The sequence below is a fragment of the Saccopteryx leptura genome, chromosome 9 (genome assembly GCF_036850995.1).
Source record: "Saccopteryx leptura isolate mSacLep1 chromosome 9, mSacLep1_pri_phased_curated, whole genome shotgun sequence".
NCBI classification, from domain to species: domain Eukaryota; kingdom Metazoa; phylum Chordata; class Mammalia; order Chiroptera; family Emballonuridae; genus Saccopteryx; species Saccopteryx leptura.
In genome coordinates this window covers 17042798-17066358 of record NC_089511.1, presented here as the reverse complement: position 1 = coordinate 17066358, position 23561 = coordinate 17042798, and the positions used below count along the sequence as shown (strand labels likewise).

The following is a 23561-nucleotide window of genomic DNA, read 5'->3' as shown; positions in this document are numbered from 1 at the left end:
TTTCATTTGCTCCCCAACTCCTTTCCCCTCGGTAACCATCACTTTGTTTCCTGTATCTCTGAGTTTGTTTCTGTTTTGTTTGTTCATTTATTTTCTACCTATAAGTGAAATCATATAGTATTTGTCTTTCTGTGTCCAGCATACTTCATTTAGCATAATGCCCTCTAGGTACATCCATGTTCTCACAAATGGCCAAATTTCATTCTTTTTTTTATGGCTGAGTAATACTCTGTGGTGTGTGTGTGTCAAGTCTTTTTTAACCATTCATTTATCAAAAGGCTGCTTTTACATCTTGGCTATTGTAAATGATGCTGCAATGAACATAAGGGTACATATAGCTTTTCAAATTAGAGGGTTTTTTTTCCTTCATATAACTATCCAGAACTGGATTGCTGGATCTTATGGTAGTTCTATTTTTAACTTTTTGAGGAATCTCCATACTGTTTTCCATAGTAGCTGCACCACTATTGTGGTGCATCCCCACCAGCAATGTACAAGTGTTTCCTTTTCTCCACATCCTTACTAACACTTGTTATTTGTTATATTTTTGTAAATAGAAACTGAACTCAGAGTTACAGTCAGGTTCTGGCATATTTTGGTCTTGGGTTGTTGGGTGGCATCTGAGGACCAGCTGTGAGTGGGTGGGCCACAATGTCAGCCTTTGGTCTAGAGGCAAAACCTGAACCCTGGTCCAAAACCCGTGACCACTGCCAACTCTTACCGGTGACTGTGACCAACTCAGTAGGAACATAGATATAAGATGTGTGGAAAATGGAAAGTATAATCTACTAAGTGAAAAAAGCTGAACACAGGTGGGGCCCACATGTGCCAGCAGCACCCAGGCAGCAGTTGTACAGTGTCACACACAGGCAGACAGCCAGAATGGCTCTGCCTCTGTTCACCCATGGAAGGCCCCAGGTGTCACTGGGAAACATTTTTAGGTCAGAGAGCAAGCATAAAAATTACTGTGGTGTTTTTTTTGTTTTTTTTTTAGTGAGGGCCGGGAGGCAGAGACAGACTCCCACATATGCCCGACCGGGATCCACCTGGCAAGCCCACTAGGGGGTGATGCTCTGTCCATCTGGGCCCCTTGCATCATTGCAACCAGACCCATTTTAGTGCCTGAGGCAGAGGCCGTGGAGCCATCCTCAGCACTTGGGCCAACTTGCTCTAATCCAGCCTTCGCTACAGGAGGGAGGAGAAGAGAGAGAGAGAGAAAAAAAGAGAGAGAGAAGCCAGAGGGGGAGGGGTGGAGAAGCAGATGGGTGCTTCTTTTGTGTGCCCTGACTAGGAATTGAACTCGGGACATCCACATGCCGGGCTGATGCTCTACCACTGATCCAATCGGCCAGAGCCTAAAAATTACTGTTTTTGTGGTAGTTTAGCAAATTAGGACAAAGAAGAGTGAATCATTTAAAAGTGAGTTTAAATATTGATTCCCTTTCTTTTGAGGATAAAGAAAATGAGAAAAAGTCTGTGGTAAGTCCCTCTTTATGTTTTCTCTCTTTCTATGTATTATATATACATGATATATTATATATATAATTTTATTATTATTTTTTGAGGAGGGATGTGAAGGAATATACAAATAGTAAAAAAAGAAATGCTAGAGGATCTCCAGAGATAGGAAGGTCTGTCTCTATCTCTGGACATCAGACTCCTCCCTGAGGCCATGGGATATCTTTTTTTTTTTTTTTAGAGAGGAGAGAGAGAGAGAGACAGAGAGGGAGAGAGAGGAGAGAGAGAAGGGGGGAGGAGCTGGAAGCATCAACTCCCATATGTGCCTTGACCAGGCAAGCCCAGGGTTTCGAACCGACGACCTCAGTATTTCCAGGTCGACGCTTTATCCACTGCGCCACCACAGGTCAGGCGCCATGGGATATCTTAAGTGATGGAATATTACTCACCTATGCACAATCAGATTTTTGAAAAATATTTAATGAGCTGGAAAAGTACTCATTATGCAAGATGGGAAAAACAATAAAAATATATGAAGTATGAGGCCCTGGCCAGTTGGCTCAGTGGTAGAGCGTCAGCCTGGCGTGCAGAAGTCCAGGGTTTGATTCCCGGCCAGGGCACACAGGAGAAGCGCCCATCTGCTTCTCCACCCCTCCCCCTCTCTTTCCTCTCTGTCTCTCTCTTCCCCTCCCGCAGCGGAGGCTCCACTGGAGCAAAGATGGCCCCGGCGCTGGGGATGGCTCCTCGGCTTCTGCCCCAGGCGCTAGAGTGGCTCTGGTCGCAACAGAGCGACACCCGAAAGGGGCAGAGCATCGCCCCCTGGTGGGCAGAGCGTCGCCCCCTGGTGGGCATGCCGGGTGGATCCCAGTCGGGCACATGCGGGAGTCTGTCTGTCTCTCCCCGTTTCCAGCTTCAGAAAAATACAGAAAAAAAAAATATATATATATATGAAGTATGATTCAAATGAAATAATATGTAACCTTTTTATAGGAAAAAACCAGGAAAGAAATACTACAAACTATTGCAGAAATTGTCTGTCTGGTTAAGGGGAAGATTGGGGAGTGTAACAGTGGGTATGAATGAGAGGGAGAGAGAATTTGAAGGGTGAGGAATCTTCTTTTAGTTCTTTGAATATTAAATGAAACAGGGTTTCTTTTTTTTTTTAAGTTTTATTTAGTTTAATTTACGTATCCCCATAAGTTCACTCATCTTAAGTGTACAATTCAGTGAAGTTTAGTAAATTTTCAGAGTTGTGCAATATCACCACTGCCTAATTTTAGGACATTTCTATCACTAGGAAAAGAAACATCATGCCCATTTGCAGTCACTCCAGCCTCAGGCAACCACTCGTCTAATCTCTTTCTATGGATTCGCTTTTTTGACCATTTTCTGTCAAATGGAACTATATAGCATTTGGTCTTTTGAGTCTAGCTTCATTGACTTAGCATGTTTTTTGAGGTGCATCTGTGTTGTAGCATGCATTGGTACTTCATTAATTTTTATTCTCAAATAATATTCCATTGTGTGGATGTACTATGTATCTGTTTACCAGTTGTTGGACATCTGGGCAAGTTTCCTTTTTACTGTATATCTTTCAGGGTCTTTAACAGGACGATATATATTTTGGTTCTGGTGGGGGCTTTGGAGCTTGAGCCTGTTTGCCTGGAAAGCTTGATTCTGATTAATGGCAGTTGTCTTTGGAATTATGAGTGATTTTTATTTTCTTCTTTTAGTTCTCAGTATTTCCTACTGTAAGAATGCTTAACTTCTATTTTTAGGAAAGAATAAAAATTGTCATTTAAAAATAAGGCTAGGTGGTGCATCTCAGTGTTAATCATGATCACACGAAGTTGATAGCAAAGTCGAATGGAGGAGGAAAGTGGAGGAAACTTTGGCCCATCACAGAGCGGTGGGCCTGGCTGGCCATGTGGCCGTGTGTTCCTACAGCATGGTGAACACCTTTTCTTGTAATCTCCTGTTACTTTCCTCTTATCCTCACACTCATTGTGCATTCTGCGGATGCTGGGACTGACTTCTGAGTCCATGGTGCTTGGCACATGATAGACCTTCAATGAGCAGTTGTAAGACTCTCAAAGATGAGAAACATGTTTAGTATATAATACTGAAATATACTGGAATGTAATGATGTTTATCTTTCGGTAGTGGAGTGCAGGCAGTATTTTCTACTTTATGGGTTTTTTCTTTTCTTCAATGGGCATGCACTCTTCTAATAATATTTTTAGATATTGTTTAATTACTACTATATTTACTTATTTTTAGATTTTATTTATTGATTTTATAGAGGTGGTGAGGTGGGACGAGAAGTATCAACTCATAGTTGTTTCACTTTAGTTGTTCATTGATTGGTTGTTGTATGTGCCTTCATGGGGCAAGCCAGGGGTTTCAAACCAGCGACCTCAGTATTCTAGGTCGACACTGTATCCACTGTGCCACCACAGGCCAGGCTATTATTATTATTATTATTATTATTATATTTTGTTTAGAAATTAAATATAGTGGGGTGACATTAGTTCATAAGAACACATAGGTTGCAGGTAAACATCTCTATAGTATTTGAACTATTCATTGCCTTATGTACCCATCACTCGAAGTCAAATTTTTCATCATTGTATATTTGGCCTTCGTTACTTTCCTTCCTCACCCTTGGTAACCACTTTGCTTTTGTCTATGTTTATGAGTCTCAGGTTTATATCCAACATGTATGTGAAATTATACAGCTGTTAGGTTTTTCTGATTTACTTTTTTCGCTTAGCATAATATTCTCAAGGTCCATCCATGTTGTTGTAAATGGCAATATATCATCATTTCTTATGGTTTCTAACTTTGAATATATGTAATGCCCTCTCCCTTTTATCTGTTATATTGGCCAGAGGTGTATCGATGTTATTGGTCATTCTATTATTTGTGTTTTCTAATTTACACACTTTCACTATTTTCATGTCTTCCCTAATTCTCTTAGTGAGGGGAAACCTGAGAAATATAAAAGTTAGACAGGAAACAAGAAACCAAATTTAGTGTAAGGTTCGAGTGTGGGGAGGACAGGGGAGAGGTGGGGGAGAGGTGAGGCACAGCTGGGTGACGGCAAAGGGGACCAGGGAAGCTTCCCCGAGGCGGAGGCTGGCAAGCGCCCCGCCTGCGCCCAACATCTGCCCAGCCAAGTCACCAGCTCTCTCTGCTCACCAGCCTCACGACCTTCAGTGCACCCGTGGGCGAGAAAAAAAAAGTCTTGATGCTGTCCCTGAGTTTGGGCGGGACTCTGGTCCGGTCCTCCGCAGGCTTCTGGATAGCCGGCTTCTCGGATTCGCTGATGGCGGCCCTCTCCGGTGCAGTCGGGGACACGTGTTGTCCAGCTGGCTTCTGGGCTTGGGGCTCCGTGGGCCCCTTTGAGGGTTCTGGAGGAGGCCGGTGAGTGGGCTTCACTGAGGGTCTGGATTTCTTCCCTGAGGGTACGGGACGCTTCTTGGATTGTTTCCGGGATTTCAAGCCCCCTGCAGATTCCTTGGTGTCTTCAGAATTCATGGTGAGCCCCGGGCCTGGCTATGTCAGGCTGGCCCTGCGGCTCTGACCCCGCACCGCGGCGGTGATTGGCTCTCTGCTGGGCACCAGTCTTCCACTCCAACAGCTGCTGGCTGCCCATGCTGTGCAAGCACCAGCTCTCCCTGCCTGAGGACAACCCTCCAGCAACCCTTCTCGTCACCTGGGGAAGTGCTCTTACATAGCCTGGGAACTCAGTGTTGCAGCCCCAGCAGTCCAGTGCTGCCAGGCAGCTGGGAGAAGGGCTGTGGAGACCATTTGGGGTGGTCCCAGCGCCTTCTTCTCTGCCACCCCCACACAGACCCAGAAGACCCGATTGACCCCATCCAGGCTTTCGGAAGTTACAGTACTGGTGAACGCGGGGCGCTGAGTTCCTAAATCTCTTCCCCCAGTTCCGTATGGAGATTCAAATGAGAACAACTGGACAAACCATGTGGGAGAATAAAGGGATATGTTTAATATATACTATGAAGGAATATAAAATTATACAACTTATATTTTGTCATGAACAGTTTTTTTCTGATAAGGACCACTTGGATTAAGTAGCAGTTTCCGGTAGATAAGAGCCCCGTCCGCAATGGAGCACGCCACTAGCAGCAGTCCAAAGACCTGGAAACAAAGACACCGTGTCACTGCTGTGGCTGTGATCTGGACTTCCGTCCTTCCACACAGGTGTTTTAAGTGGTCTTTCCACTGGCTTCCTCTAATGAGAGGGTACTGGGACTGCTGCCTACTGTGCCCCCTCACGAGAAAATGGGAAGAAACCTCATTTCATCCTCACTCCCAAGTTTTCCCAATACCCGCCTCAAGAAAGGGAAAGGGTGATTTAAGTGAGCAGAAATAATCTTGAAGTGGTGTGGGCTCTGAAATAAATACTTGTGTGCATCGCTTGACTTGCTCCTGGGGTGTCTTGTTTAAAGGCCTGCTGATGTTAGTGATCAGTCAGCATTTATATCTCCACTGTTCAAAAATTTGACTTTCCTGTTGAAGACTCTACTGGAGAAAGGGTCAAAGTTAACACCAGCTCAAGATTTAGCTGTGGCAATAGTAGCTGTGATGAAAGCTTTGGAGAACTGGAGTGATAAAATAATCTAGAGCCGTGATGGTGACCCTTTTATAAAAACCGCCCACTTTTTCAGTGCTGGTCAACCTGGCCCCTCCCACCCACTAGTGGGCGTTCCATGTTTCATGGTGGGCGGTAGCGGAGCAACCAACCGGCACTGTGATTGGCTCACCATGAAAAGCTGGTCCGCCCTGTAGTGGGCGGGAGGGACCAGGTTGACCAGCACTGCAAAAGCGGGCTGTTTTTTATATAAAGGTTCGCCATCACGGATCTAGAGTGATCTTTCAGAGACTGGGCTACATAGGGATGGGACTCTAAATAGGATTTAGTGTAGGAATATGCTATGAAGATGGAGTTAGAGTAAACAATTAGAGGCAGGAGAAGGCCCTGAGCAGATGCGAGTCCAGGGGCTTCTCTGACCCATACTGGAAACAGTGCGTGCTGGAAACAGCAAAACAGCAGGATAAGATTCAGCAAAAAGAAATGTTTATAGGCTCTCAGAACAGAGATTAGGAGTCAGCATGTTCCTTGTCCTTTACCCCTGAAAACTTTTTGTCTTCTTGAGTTATTTTACTTGCTAATACCGGAGTAAGTCTATGGACAGGGCTTCAGTCCTTTGGTCTGCTGACCAAGGCTGTTGTCCCTCATCGGCCCCTCGGAGCATGTCATCTGGTCTCTGAGTAGTGCATTGGCACCGTAACAAGTGGTGCCCCATGTAAGGACTAAGTTAGTAATGAGTAATTTTAGATGGATACTTTTATGAACATATTTTATGACCTTTAGAAACAGGTTCTTTTATTGATAAGCAAACATATTTTAGAAGACAACAGAGATAACAGAAACCTTTTGTAAACCTAGGTAAAACAAACATATGTTTTTGTTAAGAACTTTAAAAAACATTAATTAAATTTAAACTAGTAATATCAAATGCTTTTCTAGACCACCTGGTTAAAAAAATTGGCATAACTTTATTTTTACAGTATTACTAATAATTGTAGAGAATGCAAGACTATATATCCTTGGCAGGCTTCCAGGATGACTGAAAAGAAGGGAGGTCATGGGCTACTGAGCCGCTTGGATTTTAAAAGTGTCTCCCTTTTTTTTTCTCTTTTTCATCAAGGTCCTGGCATGATCCCTCCCATTTTTATAGCCTGCCTTGAGTTTAAAGGTGCCCTGGATCCAAACCTAACATTCCAGCCCTTTGTTTTTCAAGGAAAAGGGGCAAAGGTATCTTCTTCTGTAGCTACTTCCCTCTGGCTAGCGTCAGTGAAATATCTAGGGGGAGGAACTGGTCTGAGCTTTGGGCTAGGTGGTGAGAACAGTTTTTTTTTTTCTTTTTTCTCTTTTTCATTTTTCCAAAGCTAGAAACGGGGAGGCAGTCAGACAGACTCCTGCATGCGCCTGACCGGGACCCACCCTGCACGCCCACCAGGGAGCGACGCCCCCCCCCCCCTTGGGCATCCTTCTGCCGTGTCCAGAGCCACTCCAGCGCCTGAAACAGAGGCCACAGAGCCATCCCCAGCGCCCGGGCCATCCCCGCTCCAATGGAGCCTCGGCTGCGCGAGGGGAAGAGAGAGACAGAGAGGAAGGAGAGGGGGAGGGGTGGAGAAGCAGATGGGCGCCTCTCCTATGTGCCCTGGCCGGGAATCGAACCCAGGTCCCCCGCATGCCAGGCCGACGCTCCACCGCTGAGCCAACCGGCCAGGGCTTAAAAACAGTTTTTACTAGCCCTTTCTAATCCCAAGGAGTCATTTTATATCCCGTCCCAAATGCTTCAACCATCCCCTTGGTAAAAGTGCTTTGTAACTCATTTTTCCTGATACTTTTTCTAAATTCCTTAAAAACCTGAAATGGCCAGGGCTTATACCGCACAGGCTGACCAGGGGTCCTGATCGCTGGAAAAGCTTGTACAAATTTCCCATCTTTCTCTAATCCTTCCTGGAGACATCTCTCAATCTTATCTTCATATGGAGAAGGAGCTGGGAGTGGCTCACTGGAGAGGGGGTCTTATAGGGTGTAGCAGAAGCCTGCTCCTCAGGATTGGGGGTAGGCTTTTCCTGTGCCTGAGTAGGCAACAGAAACTCCAGTCCGTGAGATGTTGAACTGTGATGGGGCCGATGGGACTACGGAGCCACCGTCCAACTTTTTCCCAATCTCCTAAGTCTAAACCTCCTTCGGATACCAAGGGCATATTTGTCAAACATTGAGCAAGGGGACAGTTAAATTTCTATTCCTTACCTGACACCCTGCGGCTCAGAGGAGTCTCTGTAACTGTAATTTGTTACTCCACTGCTCAGGGGAAAGGGAATTCCCCATTATGAAGGGGAGAGGAAGGGAAAGGGAAATCCCCTGGCCTGACCCCTAAAAGTGACCTCACTGCAAGCATTCAAGGGCTGTTTCTCTGTTGCTTGTGTCCCTTACCACATGGGATGGGCAAACGTCCTTTTCCTTTGCCAGGCTTCGGGTGGTCATTTCTTCCGGTATCTCGTTGGAGCACCACTTGTCTCAGCGACAATGAACTACTGGGAGTAGTAAACCTTATGTTTGGTCCCCGTTCCTCACACGGGGCACCACTTGTCGCAGTGACAATGAACTACTGGGAGTAGTAAACCTTATGTTTGGTCCCTGTTCCTCAAATGGGGCACCACTTGTCGCAGTGACAGTGAACTACTCGGAGCTCAGATGACATGCTCTGAGGGGCTGAGGGGAGACAACAGCCTCATCAGCAGACCAAAGGACTGAAGCCCCATCCCCAGCCTTACTCAGATATTTATTAGCAAGTACAAATAGCTCAAAGGAAGCAGACAAAAAAAGTTTTCATGGGGTGAAGTAAAGGACAGGGAATATGTTGACTCCTAATCTCTGTTCTGAGAGCCTAAACATTTCTTGTTGCTGAATTTTATCCCGCTGTTTTGCTGTATCCAGCACACACTGTTTCCAGTATGGGTCAGAGAGGCCCCTGGACTCTCGTCTGCTCAGGGCCTTTGCCCTAAGGTGCTTCTCTGCCTCTTATTGTTTACCCTAACTCTGCAAGACTTCACTGCATATTCGTATACCTTAGGAACATGAAATTGAGGTGAAAGGAATCAACTGGAACGTGGTCTCTAGGTAGCCTGGTTGCTCTCTGAGAGCTGGTGCCTGGGCTGGAGAGGGGGATGTCATTCCCTGCATGCCATCTGCTCAGCTCCATCTAAAGGCCTGATGGTCTGTCTTTCTGGCTCCAGACACCGCATCTTTGCACTCTCAATCCCAAGCTCAGCTTCCTGGGTCCTGACCACACTACATTCCTCCTACCTATCCTTTCATGACTGGTACCATGCATGTTGCTGGTTCTCCCACCTGGAACCCCCTCCCCTTTCCTCCTCTACTCCTGGCCAACTCTGATTCTACTGACAGAATGTAGCTGCTCCTCTTCCCTGTGCCCTGTCAACAGTTTACAGAGAGGTGTTTGCACTTCTGTCTGAGCAGCTTGAGTAAAGGGCTCTCGTTCTAGTCCAGTGCCATCCAAAAGAAATATAATGTTAATCACCAATGAAAGTAAGCCACATAATTAAAGGTCCCTAAAAGCACATTAAAAAGTGAAGAAAAACAAGTGAAATTGAGTTTAATAATATATTTTATTTAGCCCTATAGATACAAAATATCATTTTAATATATCATTAATATAAAGAAGTTATTAATGAAATATTAAACATTCTATTTCTGGGGTAGTAAGTCTTGAAACCCAGTGTGTATATTACATGTAAGGCTCTTCCCAATAGAGACCAATCACATATATTTCCAGTATTCAGTAGCCACATGTGACCAGTGGCTACCATGCTGGGCAGCACAGCTCTATACTTTGTCAGCACCTACTAAAGGGCACTTAAGAAGCAAATGAATGAATGAGTAAATAAGTGAATAAAGGTGAATCCTAGGCCTGGTCCCTCTCTCTCCATTGTAGAGGATAAGTTGTGTTGTTTTTTTTTCAGAGACAGAAAGAGGGATAGACAGGGACAGACAGACAGAAACGGAGAGATGAGTAGCATTAATCATTAGTTTTTTATTGCACATCGTGACACCTTAGTTGTTCACTGATTGCTTTCTCATATGTGCCTTGACCGCAGGCCTTCAGCAGACCGAGTAATCCCTTGCTCGAGCCAGCGACCTTGGGTCCAAGCTGGTGAGCTTTTGTTCAAACTGGATGAGCCCTCACTCAAGCTGGTGACCTCGGGGTCTCGAACCTGGGTCCTCGGCATCCCAGTCCGACGCTCTATCCACTGCACCACCGCCTGGTCAGGCATAGGATAAGGTTATTTATTTATTTATTTTCGTTTCGTTTTTTACGGAGACAGAGAGAGGTATAGATAGGGACAGACAGACAGGAACAGAGAGAGATGAGAAGCATCAATCATCAGTTTTTCGTTGTGACACCTTAGTTGTTCATTGATTGCTTTCTCATATGTGCCTTGACCATGGGCCTTCAGCAGACCAAGTAACCCCTTGCTTGAGCCAGCGACCTTGGGTCCAAGCTGGTGAGCTTTTGCTCAAACCAGATGAGCCCACGCTTAAACTGGCGACCTTGGGGTCTCGAACCTGGGTCCTTGGCATCCCAGTCCGACGCTCTATCCACTGCGCCACCGCCTGGTCAGGCATAGGATAAGGTTATTTTTGAAGACAACAAGGGGTGGGGGGTAGATAATGAGGGGAAATTGCTGTTATAGCACTCATTTCTTATTTCTAAAATAATTCCCATTCTTCATGAAGTTGCTTAGGACCTAATTAGGGAGATGAAAATCCATGGATTCTGAAATACATGACTATCTTACTGCAGTCAATTCTCCTGTCACCTATATTATAAAAAGGCAAGAAGTAGGAAGGAGATTTACTTAAGAACTTTCTAATTCACTTCTCTAGATCAGAACCTAGAAAATTCAAATGAGTTCGAACCTTCTATAAGAAATCTCAGAAGACTATCTGATGGGTCTATTTCAATTACACACTTGACTTCTAGGATAAAGTCTGATTAAACTGATCTGATTTGGGTCTCATCAAGCAGTGTTTAACCCTTTAGTTACAGAGCTTCCTACCACCATTTCCATCTCATATGATGTCTGTTGTATTCCCTCTGAAGAAGGATCTGGACAAGAAACAACAGCTCAGAATAGTCTGTCTCACCTTAACAAGTGTTATTTTTTTTCAAAGGGAGAATTTGCAAAACTCCCTCATGGCATTTTTGTTTGACATTAAGTCTCTAGGAGCTAAGTGTTGTATCTGATTCCAGTAGCTTTTCTCAGTCTAGTCTAGCGCTGCATACCTATGACAAGCAGGTATGATCCTCCTTATTTGTTTAACTTTAGTTTTAAATCATAGTCTTTTTTTTAAAGATTTTATTTATTGATTTTCGAGAGAGAGGAGAGAGAGAGGGAGAAAAAGAGAGAGGAGAGGGAGGAGAGGGAAGCATCAACTCGTAATAGTTGTTTCTTGTATGTGCCTTGACCAGGCAAGCCCAGGGTTTTGAACTGGCAACCTCAGCATTTCAGGTCAACACTTTATCTACTGCGACACCATAGGTCAGTCTGAAACCATATATTTTTGCACATTAATCACGGCAATTATTCATACAAAAAATATTAAACCCCTAGTTATGGTATTCTGGCCTATGAAACTCAAGGATGAGTACAGTGTATGTTTCTGTTCTTGTATCTATTTTCAAACAAATTTGAATTTGATCAAACCTAAAGGAAGAAACCAAAAACACCTCCACTTACCCCTCCGAGGACTATATCTGTGGTTGTTTCTGGTAGCAGTGCCAACACGGACACGATAATCATGAAAACTGTTGTTACCATTGAGTTGATAATATCCTGTGAACACACAACAGAAAGGTCAGCTTCACATGAAGATCCGAAGATAACAACAACAACAACAAAAAGAATGAGCTCTTTAAAGATGTTCAAACTTCCATCTTATGAAACAAATTTATTTAGCATTAATCTGTTAGGAAATAAAACTGCCACAGTAAAATGAGACATACATTATGTGTGGCCTACAAGAGTGCCTAGTCGTCCTCTTAACCTATAATACACCAGTCATTTAACTTCTTAACAGGCTTATTTCTTTTTTATTTAAATGTAGTTGGAGGGGGAACTCATCTGGTTAGGAGTGGATGATATAATATGTGGAAAGTATAAGATAGAATAGTACACTGGGAAGTCAGGATGCTCCGTTGTAATAATAGAACAAAAACTATAAGGAATCCACACTGTAAATCAAACAACTTTATTATGTTGCTAAAACGCAATTAATAAAACTAGAAGCGAAGGTGGATCTTTGCCATGGCTGCGGCCAACCCTTGGGACCAGGCGTCTGCACCAAAGGCTGCTGGGCTACTGCGGGGCCATTTTGTAACTTCGGGGATAGTCACTCAGAAGATGTTAAATAGTATATCTAAGAAATCAGCTCCTTGCTTTGTGAACTTCTCCAGGCTACAGCAGATCACAAATATTCAAGCTGAAATTAATCAGAACAACCTGGAAATTGAACTTCTAACACTAGAAAAAGATACAACATATGTTGTTCATCCTTTTTTGACTCAAAAGTGTGATACTCTGCAAAGCATGAATAATCATTTGGAAGCAGTGCTAAAAGAGAAGAGGTCCCTTAGGCAAAGATTGTTGAAACCTCTGTGCCAGAAAAACCTGCCTGTTGAAGCTGATTATCACAGATACCTGGTACATGACTGGAGTTAGCAATGACTTTCATTGAGAGATTAGAAACCCATCTTGAAACAATTGGAAATATTCCTCATTTAGATGCAAATCTAAAGAAAATGAGCAAGGCTTTAGCCAAGATGGATATTTTGGTGACAGAGACAGAAGAACTGACAGAGAATATACTCAAGTGGTGAGAACACCAAAAGGAAGTTTCCTCTTGTATCCTCGAAATATTAGCTGAAGAAAATATCTTCAGAAACATGATGTTATAACATCTCCTTTACTTTTTACCTCTAAAGTTCATGTCCAAACTATTAATGCCAAATAATTCAACTGATTCAGTTATTTTTACTTAATTGTGTGTGGTCGTGTGAAATCCATTGCTACTCGATGATTACATGGGTATATATATATTATATAGGCTTTACTGCTAGCAGTACTGAAAGAGCTCTCTATATCGAAGTACTACAATTCCAAGTTTGTTAAGACCAAACTAAATTTTCCTTTGTTTTTCATATATTTTCATTCCACTTTTCAATAAAATTTAAGACTGAAAATGGAACTACCATATGACCCAGCAATCCCTCTACTGGGTATATACCCCCAAAACTCAGAGACATTGATACGTAAAGACACATGTAGCCCCATGTTCATTGCAGCATTGTTCACAGTGGCCAAGATATGGAAACAACCAAAAAGCCCTTCAATAGATGACTGGATAAAGAAGATGTGGCACATATACACTATGGAATACTACTCAGCCATAAGAAATGATGACATCGGATCATTTACAACAAAATGGATGGATCTTGATAACATTATACGGAGTGAAATAAGTAAATCAGAAAAAACTAAGAACTGCATGATTCCATACATAGGTGGGACATAAAAACGAGACTAAGAGACATGAACAAGAGTGTGGTGGTTACCAGGGAGGGGGGAGGGAGGGAGAGGGGAAGGGGGAGAGGGAGGGACACAAAGAAAACCAGATAGAAGGTGACAGAGGACAATCTGACTTTGGGTGATGGGTATGCAACATAATTGAATGACAAGATAACCTGGATGTCACCCCATTAAAATTAATAAAAATTTATTAAAAAACCTAAAAACTAGAAGCAGCACATACTTAGGAGAAAGTGGTAATTTTCAGGAATAAACTCCCATATATTTTTATACAATAGTTGGCCAATTATGGTTAGATTTCTGATGATGTAGCCCATTCATTTAATAATTTCTTGAAATGAAGCATTTTCATTCTGAATGGTGGCTTTAAGAGGTGCAGCTTACATCTGAATGGATGTCTAGTGTGGGAAAGGCAGATCGTCTTTGTTCTGGAATGGTTTATGTATGCTTGCAGATAACTGTAGGTGGGAAGGAACTGTCAACACAGAAATAACAAACTTCAAAACCCTGGTACCTTAAAAATGTAGTCATTAAAAAGAAAATAGGAAAGAGGTTCAATGGAGACAGGTCAAGATTAGATACAGTTAGGAAGGAAAAAACCTCTCATTTGCAGGATGTGCTAAGGCTACTGTTCTAGGCTAATGCCCCTCAATGCTGGATATTTTGCTCTGTTCAAGGCAATAGACCACACCTCTACTTCAGACAGGCACCCCTGCCCCCTGTGAGTCACTTGAATATGTGCATACGAATGGCTTGGGGAAAAGCAGTGTTCTTGATTGTGTGGAGAACCACAGGAAAAAGGATACACCTGCCCCAGAACTTGGGTCTCCCTTGGGTCCTGTCCTGCCCTTTTCTGGTCTCTCTTCTTTCACCCCATATGTTGGTATTTTCCAGTTTTGCCTTCAGCTTGCTCCACACTCTCCCTGAGACATTTAGGCCAGTCCCAGAGCTTATTTCCATCAGAGAGTGATGTGATGACTCCCAAAGCTGCAACTCTCTCTCCTCTCTCCTAAGTTTCAGGTCTGTTCTGAACCTTTCCATTTGAATAGCCCACGTGCAACTGATACCTAGAATTTCTCAAACTGAATTCATTTATGTACCACTCTCCCTGGGCCTTCCTTAAACCTATTCTTCTTCCTATACTTGCTATCCTATTTTCCTCTCTAGGTAGTTATTTAAATGGCAGGTATCCTTGAATCTCTTTGATTACTCAGTCCTATCCTTTCTACCTCATGAACATTACTTTTTCTCCAGCTATTGTTATAACCTTAGTTCAGACCTTTATTTGTTTCATGCCTGGATTATGGTGACAGACTTTTAAGTGATCTCTCAGACCTACCTCTGGTTTTGTTCCACTTCAAGCCATTACTGACCCTGCCAACAGTGCCATCTCTTAAAGTGTAAGCTGATTATGTCACTCTCCTACGTAATCTTCCAAAAACTTCCGCTGGCCTTTGGGTTAAACCCAGGGCATAAAACACCTTCAGGGCTCTGACCTGCTTCTGCCTCTCAAGCCTCCACTCTTGGCCCCTCTCTTCTTCACAACTCCACATTCCTGCCATTCACAACCATGTGCAGGTCTAGGAGGATCATGCTCCCCGCGCCCCCGCCCCCTCACATACATCGCTCCCTCTACCCTGAAACCCTTTCATCCCCCTCCCGGTCTGCTAATTCCTTTTCATCCACCAGCCCTCAGTTCAGGCATGGTTTTCTTCAGGAAAGCCTGTTATGATTGGATCCCTTTCCCTGGCTCGGTGCCTCTACACCACCCTGGGTGTCCTCTGTCACATCACCTATTACACTGAGTTACTCATTTCTCTTTCTTGCTGGCTATACTGAAAGTTTCTCACATACAAGATTTGTGTTTTGTCTCATTAAAGAATTTATTACAGAACCTGGGATTAGCAAATACTTAACATTTGTTGAATAAATGATTTTGTTAGATCAAGAGCAGAGTGGAAGATGGGATTCATAACAGAGTAATAACTTAGTTGACCAAACAGCACCATTTCTATTAATTAATAAGAGTAATAACTTAGTTGACCAAATAGCACCATTTCGAAAAGGTTGCAATATCCGCAAAGTTTGATCCTCAGAGGATTAGAGGCTACTTTCAGTGTGCTACAAATAGTTCACTCTTCCTCTGTGTCTTCTGTTAAACTTAGGGATCCAAGTTTATTACATATTAGAAGCTCCAGAGAATTATTAGTTCTGAGAAAAATAAATGCTAAAATGTGTTGTTTTGTAAACCAAGAGAAAGCAGAGTATGAGAGCAACTATGTACTTTTTTGAGTACAAGATTAGAAATTGTGGACCATATTCATCATCTCCTTGAATAAATCTGTGGAATTATTTAGCTTAGGCCTTTCTGCCACTAAATGATGTTATGTAGTCTGAGGGCCAACTGACGAAGGCTTTGTAATCTCTTCTAGACTCCCTCTAGTCAGGTCCAGCACTAACGTGTAGATCAAGTAGGATTTTGGAGAGGTGCTCTGAAGATCCTGTCTAATTCCTTGCATTACCTTTTTGGGATTTCTCAGTTTGTGATTAGCCTGAAATGCTCATCAGAGGCCAATGAAGGCGGTTTCAGAAGGTACACCTTTAAAGCATGCTTATGGTTTGAGAGTAGGTCTAAAGTCTTCCTTCTTTAATAGGGCTTATCAGCTTGGATATGAGCACATTGAAAGAATGAGACAGGTACAGCAGAGAGTCTGAGGAGGGAAATCTATCAATATAGGATTCTGGGGATAAGACTGAAAGAAGAGAGAGTTGAAGTATTTCAGTTTCTCCTAGAACCAGCTTATAGTCCAGGCTGAAGGGTATATAGATCTTAACTAATATCTTTAACTTGCCTATTTTGACAGTTTACAGAATTTGGGCATCCCACTAAGCAGGTATTCCCAATGCAATGAACATGACAGATGAAATCGATATGCTACTAAGGTTTTACAAGATAAATAAAAAATTATTCAGCATTAGTGATTGCAGACATTTTTAAGTAAGATAGTTTTGTACTTTATTGAGCCTCCCAAATTATTTTGATTTTTCATTTAGTGGACAGCTTTACAGATACTGTGTATCTGCCTCCATCCCTACCTCCCAATTTTGAGACCCAATCAATATGCATTTTAAAAGGAGGAAAAAATTCAGAATTTTCTATAATTAATCATGATCTTAAATTTAAATTTCTTTGGAAGATTTACACTTAGGTGAATTCTCCTAAGAGAAGGGTCAGCCACATCTACTTTTAGATGGAGCTCAAAAGAGAATTTATGTTCTGTGATGGCCCTGGTTTCCTGAGAATTCCCCCCCAGGGACAATACAGAACACATTAGCACATTAGCTAAGCCTATCAGTGATTCTTTACAGGCTTAAAAAAAACTAAAGAATAGAGTTTATTAAAATGTCTCACTATGGCAGAAAAAGTAGTTAATTTTAATGATGAAACTGAACACTTACAAGCAAAGGCCAAAATATACAACGACTTAATCGATCAATTCTGAGCATGTATAAAATTATAAAAAACAAAGTAATGGTGGCTTCAAATCCAGTGATAACAATGTATGGTTCAGGGGCTTGTGAGATGATAAAAAAGGTCATAGACGTCATTGTTAGTGCCTATAAAGGAAAAAAACCAGATTGACCAATGATTATTGAGTACAAGTTTAAGCTGTAAAAACGATCATTTAAAAAAATAGCTAAATAAACCAGTTTCTGCCAGGTAAATACTTAAGAGGCATGACTAAAATGTATGGATATGTGTGTATAAAGTGGAAAGTAGTTACTTACAGCAGCTTCACTACATTACAACAGTGCACATCTCTGCCTGTTACCTTTGCTTTCTGGGAATGTACTACCTTCCCAAGTGGCCATTTACTTTTGGGAATTTCCCAATATAAAATTCTTCCTCATATTTAGCGGAAGTGTTTCCCTGTAACTTTTAGCTATTTCCATCCCCCTCGCCTATTTGCCACTTCCTTAAAATTTAAACATTTGTTTTGTTCCTTCCCTCTTTCTGGAATTCCTTCAACATATTATCATCTTGTTTCCACTTCTCTAACTAGCCAGGTCTCCTTCCTCCTCATGACGAGTCATTAACTCCAAGTGTCCGTTGAGAACTGACTGCAATGCTCCCCGTGGGTCCCACGCTCCAGAAATGGGTGGTTCCGTTGTCCTGGCTCTGGGCTGTGTCCGCCCTGAGCTAGTCACATCAAACCTCTGACTTCCAGTGAGTGAGCACAGCACCCACCGAAACCCGCTCTTCTCATCCCTTGGCTTCTGAGCAGCGCTACTGCAGCTGCCTCACCTGGGAAGCCGGGGGCCTGGTTTTGGGTCCAAGTGTGGGCCGTTCAGGTCATTATGCTGATTTTGCTTTATGATGGTGTAAGGGCCCTGAAGGGGAGCATGGTGCCTTACTTCTGTCGCTCCCCCTGGGTTCACTGTGATATGTGTTGCCTGTAGGGCGACCTGATAAAAACCAGGTGGGGAGAGAAGCCAGGATGTTCTGGTTCACACTTGACAGCCCGTGAGCAGCCTGCACCGCCCCCACCGCGCCGCGGCCCTCACCAGCCGCAGCATCTTCACCCAGCCTTTCACGCTACAGCAGAAAGGGTGATGCTCTTGCTGCAGGGCCGGCATCGCGCCTCAAACCCAGCAGCAGCACTTATCCTCAGCCCCGCCCCTCAGCACGCTGCTCCACCTGTCCTCCCGCGGAGGCTGCAACCGCAGCAACTGCCTCGCACCCCACAGCAATTCCCGCCTCGGCTTCCCCTTCCCGCCCTCAGGCGCGCATGCTCCACCTCTGCCCGCTCCAGTACGCATGCGTACCAGGCTGGTCCAGCTGAGCGGGCTGCTGCTGTTTTCCAGAGCCACTTTTATGTTAGCCCCGCCCCGCCCCACCATGCCAGGCACCAAAGAGCTGCTGTCCATTTCTTCCCAGTAACTTTCGCGTCAGAAAGCACTCCTTTAGGGAGCGGTGGGGAGGTAAGGCAGGGGGCCAGGAGTGGTGGCTGTCCTGCCACCCCCCAGGCTCTGGACAACTCAAATGCTATTGCTCTAGTCACTCCGTCTGAACTAGCCACCACCCCTCTCCTCATAGCATTTATCACTAGCCGCTTTGTACAGAGCTGAAGCATACAAACTGCACTAAAGCAGGGACCTGCCAGTCTGCTTCTGTCCCTGCAGGGACATGTGTAGTCTGTACTGATGGCCTGGGCCTCAAACCCTGTTTCTGCCCTCAGGGGATCCTGGCCTGGGTTTGTGAGCCTGTTTGTTCCGCATATTTTTATTTTGGCCTCCCCCTCACTGGTGCTTGTCTCCCATAGAACAGCCTGTGGCCCTTCAGATACTCAGTTCAATTCGTGTTTTTCCAGTGCTCCTGTGAAGCCATAGCGCCACCATCTTGAAGTCTTTCATGTTAAAGGGATGTTTTTGTAAATAGGCTATTCTGACAGGTGTGAGGTGATATCTTATTGAGGTTTTGATTTGCATTTCCCTGATTATCAGTGATGTTGAGCATTATTCATGTGCCTGTTGGCCATTTGGAAATAGACATTTGTAAAAATGTCTATTCAAGTACTCTGCCCATTTTTGAATCAGGCTATTTTTTAAAAATGGTAAATTGTATAAGTTCTTTATGGTTTTTGGCTCTTAACCTCTTATTATTAGCCAAAAAATTATGTGTGATTTGTAAATATCTTCTCCCTTTCTGTAGGTTGCTTTTTTGTTTTGTTGGTGGTTTCCTGCACTGTGCAAAGTATGCATGGGTTTATTTCTGGGTTCTCTTTTCTATTCTATTGTTCTGTGTGTCTGTTTTCATGCCTGTACCATAGTGTTTTGATTACTATAGCTTTATACTACTATAGTTGGAACTCAGAGAGCTTTGTTCTTATTCAAGTTTGCTTTGACTATTCAGCGTTTTTTGTTGTTCCATAGAAATTTTAGGATTCTTTGCATTGTCTTTTCTTCTTCCTTCCTTCGTTCCTTCCTTCTTCCCTCCCTCCCTCCCTTCCTTCTATCCGGCAACTTCCTGAGGCATTTACTACATTTACAGTGCAGACTCTGGATATGTGAAAATTCAGAGGAGAGAATGAGGCTGTGAAGCAGGATAGATGGGCTTGCATTCCACCTCCACTCCATAATGAATGCTTGTGATCATTTAAACAAATGGCGTAAGTCTCTGAGGGTCAGCTCAGCTCGGAGAGTGGGAGTGATACTATCCACTTGCAGGGTTCTTGGAAAGAATGAAAGGCACTTGTGTGTGCATGTGCGTAGTTATAACAGGTGCTTAATTAAATAATCTCTAATAATTATTAACCAATCAGTCTGTGGTATTATTGACCATTCATCCAGTGATTGGATTCAAATAATTTAACAACCAGTTCTCCGCCCTAATGATCATTTTAAGTATAAAAAAATGATATACCAAAATTGTTTATTATTTCATGCACTTCATACTTAGATAAGAACAATAAAAGAGGTACACAAAACTAGATCATAAGTTTTAAAATATTAATGAAAAACATTAAATAATACCTGACAAAAACAATAAAACTGTTATTTAAGATACTTCCAGCCTGACCAGGCGGTGGCGCAGTGGATAGAGCGTCGGATTGGGATGCGGAAGACCCAGGTTCAAGACCCTGAGCTCACCAGCTTGAGCACGGGCTCATCTGGTTTGAGCAAAAGCCCACCAGCTTGAACCCAAGGTCGCTGGCTCCAGCAAGGGGTTACTTGGTCTGCTGAAGGCCCGCGGTCAAGGCACATATGAGAAAGCAATCAATGAACAACTAAGGTGTTGCAACACGCAATGAAAAACTAGTGATTGATGCTTCTCATCTCTCTCTGTTCCTGTCTGTCCCTGTCTATCCCTCTCTCTGACTCACTCTCTGTCTCTGTAAAAAATAAGTAAATAAATAAAATTAAAAAAAAAAAAAAAAAAGATACTTCCATATTGCTCCTTGATTGGCATCCTCACTTGCAATTTATTTTTCACCTATGGACAGAAGGAACATTACTACAGACACTTAGAATATGCTGTTGCTCAGATGAACGTTAAAAAAGTAAGAAATGTAAATTTGTGATTTCCACAATGGGCAGCTGCCTGGGCACCCACCTTAGAGAGAACTCTGATTACAAGTGCCATTTTAACAACTGGTTTGCTGAACTCAACAAAAAATTATGTATGGGAACCGGTGTGAACCGACTGAATCCTACCACTGCATTCATTCTACAGTCTTGCCAAGTCAGGGGTTCATTCTGCCAACGTCCAGTCCGCTGGGGAATTTCCTGGCTAACTCCTCACCTTGAACTCTTTTCCCTCCCTCTCTGAGATGGGTGAAATGCGACGGGGTCCCTTTAAGAGTCCGGCCCCAGCAGGCGCCCGTGGAGGCCGGCGTTGGAATAGAGGCGGCGCGTAGAAGCTGGCGAACCGCGGGCCCGCGATCGCGCCGATTGGCAGCCCCTCACACAGAAGGAAGCCGGGACCCGCGGGATCCGTCGGACCATGCTCCTGCGGCCGCTGCGGAGCTGGGCCGCCCGGGCGCTGCGCCGGGAGGGGCCCGGAAGCCCCGCCAGCGGCCCCGGGATGCGGCGGGCGCAGCGCCCGGCCTGGCCTCGGGGTAACGCGTCTCTCCGTACTGCCCGGCGGCGGGATGCGGCGCTCGCCTTAGCGTCCACCGGCGTTGGCACCCGCTCCCTGCACTCGGCTCGCGGGACCCGCCTGAACCCCAAGCTCGTCCTCCGAGGCGCGGAGTTTACCCGAAGTAGCCGGGAGGAGGGGCGGGGCGGCCCGCGGCGAGGGGGCGGGGCCTTGCCGCGTCGGCCGGTGTCGTGCTCCGGGTGGGGAGCGGTCTGAAGAGCAGCTGGAACCCACGCCACGTGGGCGGGCTGCCCCAGTACCCCGTCCCGGGCTGGTCCGATTCTCTGAGCCTCGGGGGAGACCGGCTGCTGCGGATCAGCAGCCCCCGAGCTAATGGCGGCTGCTTTAGGCTCAGGTGCCCTACCTCTCCCGCTGGTCGGGGAGACCAGCCCTTCAGAAACCGGAACCGCTGTCACAGCCAAGTTCTGGCGGCTTTTGGCCCCTGGCTGTTGGGTGGCACCTGAGACCCACCTGTGAGGGGGTGGGCCGTGATGTGAGCCCTGGGCCTGGGGGAGAAACCTGGGCCTTGGTCCGAAACCCAGGACCACTGCTGACTCAGCCGTGCGCTGCGAGGGGAGGCTGCTCGGCATTTTCCCGTGCTGGACACCAGTTTGTGAGGATCATAGATGTAAAATGTGAGGAAAAGGGAAAACATAATCTAAGTGAAAAAAGCTGAACACAGGTGGGGCCCACGTGTGCCAGCAGCACCCAGGCAGCAGTTGTACAGTGTCACACACAGGCAGACAGCCGGAGTGGCTCTGCCTGGGTTCGCCCATGGAAGGCCCCAGGTTGGAAAACATTTTTAGGTCAGGGTGCAAGCATAAAAATTACTGTTTTTGTGGTAGTTTAGCAAGTTAGGGCAAAAAAGAGTGAATCATTTAAAAGTGAGTTTAAATATTGATTTTCCTTCTTTTGTAGATAAAGAAAATGAGAAAAAGTCTGTGGTAAGTCCCTCTTTTACGTTTTCTCTCTCCACGCACATTGCCACACACAAACAATCTATTTTTTGAGGAGGGAGTGAAGGAATATAAATATTGATCGATTTACGACCTATGCAACCATTCGACTTTACGACCACGATCGCTAGCCACGACTGCTCCGTGTCTGGCAGCCCAAGCATTGCCCAGCTGGGCCTACGACAGTGCGGACCAGCTTCCGGCAGCACTACCATCTCCGCGTGCACCATTTCAACTGTTATCCCAGACTCGGTATAGCAATTTGTGTTTTGTGTCTTGGATATTTTTCATCAAACCCCTCCCAAGATGTCAACCAAGAGGAAATTGTCTTTGCAAATATTAAACCAGTTGTACTGGTAATGCAGTGTTTTACTTAAATATGACGAATGTAAAAATAAGAAACAAAATGGTGTAGAGATGATACAAATGGCATAAAATGAACAAAGAAAATTATGATATATAACAATAATGAAAGAAAATTATGATAAAATATGACTTAAAGATTTTTATAATATCATTTCACAGTACTGTACATATAGCTTACTCAACTTATGACCGAATCGTGTTACGACCGGTCTGTCGGAACCAATTGTGGTCGTAATTCGAGCACTAGCTGTATACACATAGTAAAACAATCAAATACCACAGGATCTCTAGGGATAGGGTAGGGACTTTGTTTCCATCCCTGAGCCTGACTCCTCCCCAGAGGTCAGGGGTTATCTTATGTGATGGAATAATATTATGAACCCATTTAGAATCATGATTTTGAAAAATATTTAATGACTTGGAAAGGTACTCATTATGTAAGAGATATTATAAAGTAATAAAAGTATATGAAGTATGACTGAAATTAAATAATATGTAAACTTTTTATAGGAAAAAAACAGGAAAGAAATACTACAAACTATTGCAGAAATTGTCTGCCTGGTTAAGGGAAAATTGGAGAGTGTTAACAGTGGGTATGAATGAGAGGGAGAGAGAATTTGGGGAAGGTAAGGTGTCTTCCTTTAGTTGTTTGAATGTTAAATAAAATTACACAGGGTTCCTTTTTTAAAAAACAGCTTTATTAAGTTTAATTTACATATCTCCAAGTTCATTTGAAGTGTACAATTTAGTGAATTTTAGTAAATATACAGAGTTGTGCAATACCATCATAGTCTTTTTTTTTTTTTCAGAGACAGAGAGAGAGAGGGATAGACAGGGACAGACAGACAGGAACGGAGAGATGAGAAGCATCAATCATTAGTTTTTCGTAGCACATTGCGACACCTTAGTTGTTCATTGATTGCTTT

The 23561-nt window shown here is 44.0% G+C and overlaps 2 protein-coding genes and 1 pseudogene across 7 annotated transcripts in view; 2 read left to right on the top strand and 1 right to left on the bottom strand.

The window, feature by feature from the left end:
• Positions 1-5505: 5505 nt before the first annotated feature.
• On the bottom strand, positions 5506-18312 carry LOC136380907 (chemokine-like factor). The gene is made up of 4 exons (XM_066349156.1): positions 18241-18312; positions 17134-17292; positions 11827-11922; positions 5506-5622 (listed from the first exon to the last, which is right to left on the bottom strand). Exons 1-4 carry the CDS (start codon positions 18310-18312, stop codon positions 5506-5508), a joined length of 444 nt encoding a protein of 147 aa, XP_066205253.1.
• LOC136381135 (HAUS augmin-like complex subunit 2) lies at positions 12394-13099 on the top strand (annotated as a pseudogene).
• A 2716-nt stretch (positions 18313-21028) lies between the features above and the next one.
• The window catches only part of TK2 (thymidine kinase 2), a 39939-nt gene continuing 37406 nt past the window's right edge, over positions 21029-23561 (top strand). The window contains exons 1-2 of one of the 6 annotated variants that reach the window (XM_066349281.1): positions 21029-21293; positions 22232-22257. In XM_066349281.1, the coding sequence (XP_066205378.1) occupies positions 21179-21293; positions 22232-22257 (141 nt within the window). In that variant the 5' untranslated portion in view covers positions 21029-21178. Of the gene's footprint in view, positions 21669-21695; positions 21949-22231; positions 22258-23561 lie in introns of those variants that run through there. The other 5 variants (XM_066349280.1, XM_066349279.1, XM_066349282.1 and 2 more) reach the window with 5 other exon arrangements.